The sequence below is a fragment of the Corythoichthys intestinalis genome, chromosome 16, assembly GCF_030265065.1.
Source record: "Corythoichthys intestinalis isolate RoL2023-P3 chromosome 16, ASM3026506v1, whole genome shotgun sequence".
In the NCBI taxonomy this organism is placed as follows: domain Eukaryota; kingdom Metazoa; phylum Chordata; class Actinopteri; order Syngnathiformes; family Syngnathidae; genus Corythoichthys; species Corythoichthys intestinalis.
The window spans coordinates 14,012,556-14,023,659 of NC_080410.1; the positions used below are offsets into that span (position 1 = coordinate 14,012,556).

An 11,104-nucleotide genomic window follows, 5' to 3' on the forward strand; every position below is an offset into this window, starting at 1 on the left:
GAGCGATACGGATCATACATAAGGTTGGATTTCTTGATCACGCTCAACATCTGTTTGCTCACTCAAAACTATTAAAAAATCTTGTTAACTATTCTACACGTATAATGCTATTTAAAGCATCTAACAAACTACTGCCATGTATTATACAAAACCTTATTAAGATTCGGGAAAGTATGCATGATCAGGGAGGTTCTGAAGATTTTATGTTACCCACACATTTCGAACAACTTGGAAACGGCTTTGTGAGTCTGTATGTGTCCAATTGTTGTGTATAATGAAAATTACTGTTAATGACCAAACTCTGAATTGGTTTAGTTTAGTTAGTTGTCTATTGGTTTAAGTATTTTTGTCAGTTTGTTTTTGTTTTTTTCCCCTCTTTTTCATTTAGTAGACTTAAAGTCGAAGGACAGGAGTATCCAATGAAATAATAACAATAACAATATATATATATATATATATATATATATATATATATATATATATATATATATTAGGGCTGTCAAAATTATCGCGTTAACGCGCGGTAATTAATTTTTTAAATTAATCACGTTAAAATATTTGACGCAATTAACGCACATCTCCCGCCCAGACAGTATTCTGCCTTTTGGTAAGTTTTACAGCAAGGTTTTTTGTGCTGTCTAACAGCGAACTCTTGTGGTCGCTTTGTGACATGGTTTATTGCTTTCTTGCCAGTTCAATATGGCTGCGCGACGTCTCGGGCTGACGCCTACGTTGTAATGCTGTGCTTATATGATCCTTGGACAAGATTTGTCCGTAAGTATGGTTGTTGTAAAGAATGTACATACAGTGGTACCTCTACATACGAAGTTAATCCGTTTCAGGAGCTTGTTTGTAAGTCGAAATGGTCGTATGTCGAGCAGGATTTTCCCATAGGAATACATTATAATTCCATTAATTCGTTCCACAGCCCAAAAACCTGCACTAAATCCTTAAAAAATACTGCTGGTACTATTACAAATGGCAATTACATATAGCAAAACAAATAAATAATAAATAAAAATCGGATTAATAATATAATAATAATAATAATTCCTGTAATAGTGTAACGAAACGGGTTCTAATAAGGCGGACGTTTTTTTCTGTACCTGAAGGCACCGCGGCGCTGACGTGACAAAGAGGGAGGGGAGCGGGTGAAAGTTTACTTTCGCTTTCAATGCTTTCTTGAGAACATCGTCAATTGCGGCAGACAGCAGGCGTTTTGTGTTGAATAAGTTGTGAAAGAAATGATGAAAACGTGGCGAAGCTGGCGAGTTCTCTGGAGATGTTACCACAATAAGAATTGTCAGCTTAACTTATAAAGACTGGCGAACGATGGTCGGAGGAGGACCGTGGAGATGTATTGTTGAGCCATTTCACGGATGCCCACCCTACGCTCATATTTTTCTGTCATTTGCATCTTCATTTAGAAGGTAAGCGTCAACTTTTTCCTTGTTTCACCACCTGTACCAACCTTTTCTGAAACCTGTGTTGATTTGTCACACAAGAAAATCCGCCATGCATTCGTCTGCGGTGCTGCCATTGTCGTCGTATTTCGAGCATGTCGTTGGATGTAGAAACAAATGGCGAGTCAAATTTTACGTCGGATGTCGAAAAGTTCGTGTGTCGAAGCGATCGTATGTAGAGGTACCACTGTATTATGTTAGAAAGCAAAATGTTATATTTTTTGTATGAGACGGTTTTTGTTTATGTTTAGTGAACCTGTATAGCGTGCTAAGCTAACGTTGTTGCTAATGCAATGCTTGTGTACTTTTTTTGTAGTTTCACTACGGTCTAAAGAGGACAGTGGTTTGAGGCCATTTTATTAATAAATCAGATGAAAAAGGAAGAAGTCTGATTCGTCGTTCACTAGCCGTCTAGCTTTGGAAAAAGTAGACGCTTCGGAGTGAGGACAGCATAGACAGATTTAAATGACAGTAGAGTGAAATGCCCACTACAGTCCTTATGTACCGTATGTTGAATGTATATATCCATCTTATCTTTCCATTCCAACAAATTACTTTACAGAATATATATATAATATACAGAAAAATATGGCATATTTTATAGATGGTTTGAATTGCGATTAATTGGGATTAATTACGATTAATTAATTTTTAAGCTGTAATTAACTCGATTAAAAATTTTAATCGTTTGACAGCCCTAATATATATACATACACATACACAGTATTTGATACACTGCCAATGGGTTTTCCCATTGACAGTGTATCAAATACTTGTTCTCCCCACTATATATATATATATATGCATATATGATGTACATTGTAGTATAGTATAGTATATATTAGAGCTAAAACTACTCAAATAATTTGAGTAACTCCATTTTAAAAATTGATCAAGGCATTTTTTCGACCCTCGAGGAATCGTTTAATTTTGCCAGTTCCAAACATGACGTTTCGCCCGAACTACTTTTAATGCGGCACAAAGCTCTAATGTCACGTTCATAAAGGTAGAAGGGAGAGGCGACGAATCTATTTGATTTCAAACACGCATGAATATAGAGGTGACGACAAAGAAACCGACGAAAGCGAAGAGAACGGCACGAAGAAAAAGCAGAAATTGTCAAAAGTGTGGGAGCATTTAAAGCTGGAGACCAAGGCGAACACTGTTTCATGTATTCACTGTAAGACAGCGCTTGCCTAACACTACCCCAGCCCGGCCCTGGCTACCCGCTGCCCCAATGACACTTCTGCACCCCCGGCTGGACGCCGCGACCAATGGCCGCCCCCGAAACCTGGACCGAGCTCCACCATGCGGTCTGCCTGCCTAGTTCCCACGCCACCGAAGGCACCACATTTACTCCGAGAGCATGAGAGGAATACTTGGGACAAGGTCAAATTAAGTTAACATAGCGCACATAATGTAAAATTAGCCCTGCAGAGGTTTCTATTAATTATGACTACTGTCGATGCGTGGCTAATGTGTTTTTCTCACAGGCTTTATTTAATCTGTAAAAACACAGCGCTGTAGAGAGATGAGGGTGTAAAATAAAAATAGAAATCTAACTGTCAATTTTAGCTCGGTAGTCATAGATGGATAAAACACCAAGTAGCAGTGGGGCCTAATGTGCTACAATATAGCAGGTATCATACATTAATTTTGAACACTGCAAAACTCGAAATCCTATCAGACTTAAAATTCAGACTTAAAACTTTACTAGAACAAATGGATATTCAATTGAAACCCATTGGAAAACCACTTACTTTTATGTGATGTGTGTTATCAAGCCTAATGACATTTTTAGGTAAGAAATAAGATCATATTCAAAAAGAAAAAGATTATTATGTTTTTGAGTGAAAGCAGTGATTTTTTTTTTCACAAGTCACATCTGAGATGTAATTGTTGGCTGTTTTCAACAGTGTACAGTGGTATGAAAAAGTATCTAAACCTTTTGGAATTTCTCACATTTCTGCATAAAATCCCCATCAAATGTGATCTGATCTTTGTCAAAATCACACACATGTAAAAACAGTGTCTGCTTTAACTAAAAGCATCCAAACATTTATAGGTTTTCATATTTTAATGAAAATGGCATGTAAACAATGACAGAGGGGTGAAAAATGATTAAGTGAACCCTCTGCCAAAGGAGACTTAAAGAGCAATTGAAACCATTTTTTTTACCAAACAACTTAAGTCAGGCTGTGTCCAATCACTGACGAGTGGTTTAAAGCTGCCCTGCCCACTATATAACACACACTTAGTAAGAATTGTGTTGATGAGAAGAATGCATCATGACTCGGTCAAAAGAGCTGTCTTAAGACCTGCGATCAAGGACTGTTGATTTGTATAAAGCTGGGAAAGGATACAAAATCATGTCTAAATGTCTGGATGTTCATTAATCGACAGTCAGAGAAGTTGTCTACAAATGGAGAGAGTTTGGCACTGTTGCTTCTCTCCCAAGAAGAGCCGTCCACCAAGAGTTCAGCGCAGAATACTCAGAGAGGTAAAAAAAGAACCCTAGAGTGTCTGCTAAAGACTTACAGAAATCACTGGCACAGTCCAATATCTCTGTGCACACATCAACTATATGTAAAACTATGGCCAAGAATGGTGTTCATGGAAGGACTCCAAAGAGGAAGCCACTGCTGTCTAAAAAAACATCGTTGCTCGTTTAATGTTCGCAAAAAGGCATTTGGACACTCCACAGAAGTTGTGGCAAAATATTTTGTTGACTGAAGAAACAAAAGTTGAATTGTTTGGGAGTAACACACAACGTCATGTGTGGAGGAAAAATGGAACCACTCAGCAACATCAACAACTCATCCCCACCGTGAAGCATGGTGGAGGGAGCATCATGATTTGGGGCTGTTTGCTGCCTCAGTGCCTGGACAACCTGCAATCATTAATAGAAGAATGAATTCAAAAGTGTATCAGGATGTTTTGCAGGAAAACCTGAGGCCATCTGTCAGACAGCTGAAGCTAAAAAGAGGATGGATGCTGCAACAAGACAATGATCCAAAATACAGAAGTAAATCAACTTCAGAATGGTCCCCGAAGAACAAAATAACGTTCTGGAGGGGCCAAGTCAAAGTCTAGACTTGAACCCCATTGAAATGCTGTGGCATTACCTAAAGACAGCGATTCATGCCAGACATCCCAGGAATCTGACTGTACTACAGCAGTTTTGTAGAGAAGAATGGGCTAAGATTAGTCCTGATAGATGTGCCAGACTAATCTGCAGCTACAGGAAGTGTCTGGTTGACGTTACTGATGCTAAAAAAGGGGGGGGGGGGGGGGGCACAAAATATTAAATGTGATGGGTCACTTACTTATTTTTCCCCCTTCTGTTATTGTTTACACACTATCCTCATTAAGATATGAAAACCTATAAATGTTTGGGTGGTTTTAGTTAAAGCAGACAGTTTTTTCATTTGTGTGATTTTGACAAATATCAGATCACATTTGATGGTGATTTTATGCGGAAATCTGAGAAATTCCAAAAGGTTCAGATACTTTTTCATACCACTGTACAGCTAAAATAAAGACAATGATTGTCTAAAAATGTCTTGTTTTCTCATGTATATTTAGAATTTCTCTTTAACTAAAAAAAAAAAAAATCCCGATTACCGTATTTTTCGGACTATAAGTTGCAGTTTTTTTTCATAGCTTGGCTGAGGGTGCGACTTATAGACCCTACCCACGTGACGTCACAACTCCTTCCTCCTGGCTGGTGCCGCCCAATTGTCCGTCAACACATCATGTTTCCCTGTTACGGCTACGTACATTCCTCCTATTTACGACGTGTTTTTCTGCTCGTTAACATTAATAATCAAAATGGTGAAGGCGTGTGTGGCGGTCGGTTGCAATAACAGAGAAGATAGATGGAGAAGACGGAGAGACTTGAAGTTCTACCGGATTCCGAGAGACCCGGAGAGAAGAGAGCGAGATGGGCTGCTGCAATTCGACGAGAAAACTGGGCTCCAAACGATTACCACAGATTATGTAGTAGTCATTTTATATCTGGTAAGATGCATTTAATATATATTTAGAGGGTTTTGGGCTGACAACCACAATTAAGATCATTGCTAGGCTAATCGCCGACAACATACACGTATGTATGTAGTGAGAGTGCTATCGCTACACCATATAAACATTAAAAGCCCTAACTCCATTGACAAACGACATGAAATACATTAGACTTGACAGTGGATGTTAGCAATAACAAAAGATTTTGAATTGAAAATTTCGTAACTCACCTTTCCAAGCACAAGATAGATTCCTGCCGAATTTTCGTGGACGAGGACCTGTTTCACCCAACCAGCAACGAAGTATTTATAAGCCTCCAAGCGCTTAAAGTTTTTCAAACTTTCGTGAGAATAGGCCGATTTTGTGTGGACAAGATAGTTGTTCAGTTCAGGGTAGCTAGCAGATGTCAGGCAAATACGGCGGAGACAGCGGGTCGAAAAACATCGATTTAGGCATCAAATATGGATCTGGCGAATGGATAAACTGAAGCTTTTCCACATAACGCCTTTTATGCAAATAATCAAGTGAGTTTACGGCATCCGAAAGCACCGGGTCCTCTTATAAATTGCTCGATCAATTGAGACCATTGATAATACAGACACAAAATGACGGACAAGGGGGCGGAACCATACAGTGAGCACGTGATTTTGTGACGTCGGTGGGTAGGGTCTATACTCTGGAGCGACTTCTTGGTAAAATTATTAACACATTATTATATCATTTCACGTGTTATTTTGGTGTTTTGGAGTGACACTGATGGTTTGGTAAACTTGATATCTGAATTATCTCTTAATAGTTATGTTCCATTAACATACCGGCCACGTTTGCATTTTGTTGTTCATGCATCATGTAACATTATCATACTGTACACTTATTCAGCATGTGTGTTCGCTATTGTATTTTTATTTTAAATTGCCTTTCAAGATGACATATGTGTTCTATGTGTTGGATTTCATCAAGTAAATTTCCCCCCAAAATGCGACGTATACTCCGGTGCGACTTACATATCTTTTTTTCCTCTTCATTGTGCATTTTTGGGCTGGTGCGACTTATACTCAGGTGCGACTTATAGTCCGAAAAATACGGTACTCAATTAATCGACTGGATTTTCAGTAGAATACTCGATTGCTAGCTTCATCATCAGCATCATTCTCATTCTCAAATTCAAAAAGATGGAAAACAACCCACCTTTAAGGCTTTTGAGCACCATTCCAAGTTCTTCCGTGCTATGTACCCTTTCTATGCCAGTCAAAGCAGCAGCCCCATCCTTCCCTGATCGCGGTCCATCCCACAGTTCCCTGCCTGGGTCTCTGCGAGGGACAAATAGGATGGCCTGGTCTGGTCGACCTTTCCCATACAGAACGAGAGCGCTGTCGGGCTCCAAAATGCCACACAGGTAGAGGAAGTCCTAAGCAAAGTTTTGGGGGTTCAAAAGCATTATTTGGAAAATAGAATATGAGATTTATGCAACCTCCAAAGTCAAACGTCACTTTCATGTTTTTTTTCCCCTCCCTCTCTAATCATTTTCAATTGCTCGCTTCAACATGGGGTAAAAAAAAAAAAAAAAAGAAAAACATAAAAGATGAAGACTATTCAGGATACTGCAAATTACGCAAAATAGCAAACCACTTTACATGCTCCAGTCTTGGAAAATCAATTGCCACCTGTTAGCAAAGTTAAAGCAGTGTGTTGAACATTTACACTGGTAAATGCCTTTTTAAACCTAGGTGCCAAGTCAGAAAATAATTTGCGTTTGACCAATGAGGTTCCACTGTACAGTAAAATAAATGAAAGCAGACCTGGTTCTGGTGGAAAGGATAGGGTATGTCATTAGTCATGTAACGGGTCGGATGGGATAAAATGATGAGCACATGAGTACTGGAGGAGGCCGACGGTCCAAGCTTATCCGACTGGGCCTCGATGAGTGATGCTAGCCGGCGTCGACGGAGTTCATATTCCGTTTGGCTCAGGCCAGGCGTCACCTCACCTGAGAATCAGAAAGCACAACTCATTAATCAAAAATTGGTCAAGATGTAGAAAATCAAGATGCATTTACTCTATGTGGTTGGACTATGCCTTTCACTACATTTCCTATATTTCCAAACATGTGACCTGACAACAGTGTTGTCACAGATTACTTGAAAAAGTAATTACTGATTACGCCTAAAAAAAGTTATCTAGTTACTTCACTGATTACTTTATCATATAAGTAACTAAGTTACTAAAAATGTAATTTATCGGTTACTTTTTACCAATTTTTCTCCCTTTGCTGCCTCAACATAAGAATGACAACAGAAAAATGTCATCACATGTAATGGACATTCCGATAATTGAATTTAAAGAGGAAGATCAAAATTTTTCACAAAAGGCTTAATCTTTGAATTAGCAGGGGTTTAATTAGTCAATGGAGTTGATTTCAACCACCATTGACTTGCGCTAGCTCATGCATTCAGGAGCCCTGAAACTAACAAATAACTGACAAACTGCATGGAATTTGTTGAAATCAACTCCATTGACTATTTAAACTCCCGCTAACTCAAAGATTAAGCCTGATGTCAAAAATTCTGAACATCGGGTTAGGGTTAACAGCATCTCTGTGCCAATGTAAAACAATGCAAATTGACTGCACAGTAATGAACAACACACAAATGAATTGTGCAATAAACACAAATGTGGGGGCGCGAATGCGAGCGCACAACCCGGAAGTACGCCGTACACATACGCGATCAATTTGGCCACAAAACGTAGCAGCAACTAAGCACTTTACACTCAATCGGACTTACAACACATCCCAAAGATGCTAAACGAACACGTCACCTCACGGCATAAAAGTGCAACACGAATATGATGTAAACAATGCTTGCCGCCTTGGAGCGATGATTACCCGCCGTTTTAACGGCAAAGCTACGAAACTGCCACGCATGTAGCGGCTTCAACCTTTTGCTGGAACCCTCCTGAATGAAAGAAAAATACTAATGTTCATTCATCATACCTGTCACGTTGTGAGGTTTCGGCGTAATTTGTACAAGTGAGCACTGATTTTTAAATGTGCACGCCGTACGTTTAAAATCTGTGCGTTTTTCGTGCATTACGTTTTTTTTTCTCTATTCGGATTTTGTCACCGTTTCGGCAACGAGACAATGTGCATTACTACGCGTTACTACGTTGATTGAATGACGTGAGAAAAGTCAGAGACACGGAGAGAGAAGAGCGTTTGTTGTGACGCTGTAGCAAACGCGATGCCAGGCTAGGTGGCTCCAATATTTCCTGACTGTAGCCGACAGCCTACAATGTAGACAGAAGGGAACTAATGCAAAAACAGGAGCAATTTTAACAACTTTAACAGTTGATTCACTACATTAAATGACTTCCAAACATAGCAAATGTTACAATGTTTTTGTTTTTTTTGGGGGGGAAAGCGAAAAAAAAACAACATGAAAAATAACACCAGTTAGTTTGCCAAGTAACTAATTATTCTTACTTTCAGGTAACTGAGTTACCAACTCAATTTTTGGGAGAAGTAACTTGTAACTGTAATTAATTACTTTTTAAAAGTAAGATTAACAACACTGGTCATAAAGATGAAGTCTGCAGAATGAAAAGTGACGAAAGCGAGATTTTATTCTGCCAATTTGTTGCTGAACACAGTTTGCCTGCAACTATTGCTAATCACTTCCCAGAATTAGCAAAAGAAATGTTCCCTGACTCAAAGATTGCATCGGTAAGTTAATTTTATCAATTGACCTTTTTAAATTTATAACTGGACACACTAACGAACTACCTTCAAGTCAAACTGAATTGAACAATTATAACAAAAGTCACTGGTAAATTTTAGTAATCATGATGTAGCTGAAGATATTGTTCTTTGATTGCACCAGGTTATATGTTACAATATTACCAATAAATTCATATTATTTTAAAAATTGAGTTTTATTTTTGTTTCATATTGCACGCTATATACAACCTTGTCAGATTAGTCACCAATTTGTAATGGCATATGTCACTAGTTGTAAGATTGCCAACGACCTCGAGTTGACAGGTATGATTCATTGACGCACCCAGATCAACATTTCCTCGCACATCTCAACAGGTGGCTACGCTCGGCTCGAATGTGCTCCCCGTGTTTGTCACTTCTTTCTCATCTCCAAAGCAATTAGCACGTGTGTCTCGAGACCAAAACAGGAAGTAACGGTGAACGGTTACCATGAAAACGAAGCCGTAGTGAGAAGATGAGAACCTTTCTAACATTGTCCATTCGGAATGCTTTCCGTACATGACTACAATAGTCTTCGTTCCACATATGAGGCAATAACAAAATAGTAACGCACAGACACTGAGGAAACTAACTTTAATCAGATCACTGGTTTGGAAAAATGAACACGTAAAATTGCTTGTTACTGAAAGAAAGTAATCAGATTACAGACAACACTGCCTGACAAGGGAAAATTATGTCTTGAAGAGCATGGAATTTGAATTTGAAGAGAATGGAATTTGTATTGTATTGTATTGTCTGTACAATTCAACACACCGGTGGTACACTACCTTAAGTTGCATGTATACCACACATTTTTTGTTGTGAAATAAAAATACCACTTGAGTGGAACATAAACGATACTCACCATGTTTGATGAGATGCGGATGAGTGAAAGGGCTCGGCTGGCCAAGGTAGCGAGCAGGAACAGTCTTTGGTTTCAGGCCACCCGGTTTAACAGAAATGTTCCTGCATGGACACCACACACAACCTACACAGACAAACCAACAGAACACCTTTAATTTCTTTGAAATAGGTTAAGTATTTATAGCTTTTTAGTACAACTACCCTTTCATGATATGTTATAGTTAACAACAGATTTTATTTTTAAGTTTGATTGATAAATATTTGTCTAAATTATACAGCCATCCATTTTCTTGAGCGCTTGTCCCCGTTTTAGTCGAAGCCTAGGACAGGATACACCTTGAACTTATTGCCAACCACATGTAGACAATCATTCACACTCATATTTACACCGATCGACAAGGTAAAGTCGTAGTACGAATTGGCTGACATTGATGGCGACAGACGTCCAATTCATTTGAAGTAGGAGGACTGCCACCCGCCCAGTTCAAATGAATTTGACGTCTCCTGAAGATAAACTAGTGATAAACTCATTGATAACTAACTTCGATTCCAGTTTGGTCTTGGCAGGAGTATGACAGCAGCCCTTCGGAGCACACTGCCCCCGGAGGAGGACATCATCGTCGCTGCTTATCGACGACACAACTCATGGACACATACCCTTTACTGCCGAGGAATAGAGAAGTTGCAAACGAAAAATATTTATAAGGTTTTGAAATGATATTTACGAAGAGAAGTCAACAACATTTCAAAGTTGGTGGATTTTTCACTACTTAAATACAACTAAAATACAGAGAAATGACAGCTACCTCGGTAGCCGGTTGCTAACAGCCTTTTAAATCAGGGAAATTTATGCCCTGCGTTTTGTTTGACAGATGCTGTGAGTCACATGCATGGCTACGATTGGTAGTAGCATTTACTGCACATAGGAAATCAAATACCTTAATTAAATTTACCAACAGACTATATAGTTCAACAGCAAAGTTTTTTTATGATTACACAC

At 38.9% G+C, this 11,104-nt stretch overlaps 1 protein-coding gene across 3 annotated transcripts in view; it reads right to left on the bottom strand.

Moving 5' to 3' along the window:
• The window catches only part of LOC130931667 (xaa-Pro aminopeptidase 3-like), a 97,250-nt gene extending 86,309 nt beyond the window's left edge, over window positions 1–10,941 (bottom strand). For 2 of the 3 annotated variants that reach the window (XM_057860623.1, XM_057860625.1), the window contains exons 1-4: window positions 10,647–10,928; window positions 10,106–10,228; window positions 7,286–7,473; window positions 6,675–6,894 (exon numbers count right to left, since the gene is read on the bottom strand). In XM_057860623.1, the coding sequence (XP_057716606.1) occupies window positions 6,675–6,894; window positions 7,286–7,473; window positions 10,106–10,228; window positions 10,647–10,722 (607 nt within the window). In that variant the 5' untranslated portion in view covers window positions 10,723–10,928. Of the gene's footprint in view, window positions 1–6,674; window positions 6,895–7,285; window positions 7,474–10,105; window positions 10,229–10,646 lie in introns of all 3 variants that reach the window. The other variant, XM_057860624.1, reaches the window with a different exon arrangement.
• Window positions 10,942–11,104: the final 163 nt, after the last annotated feature.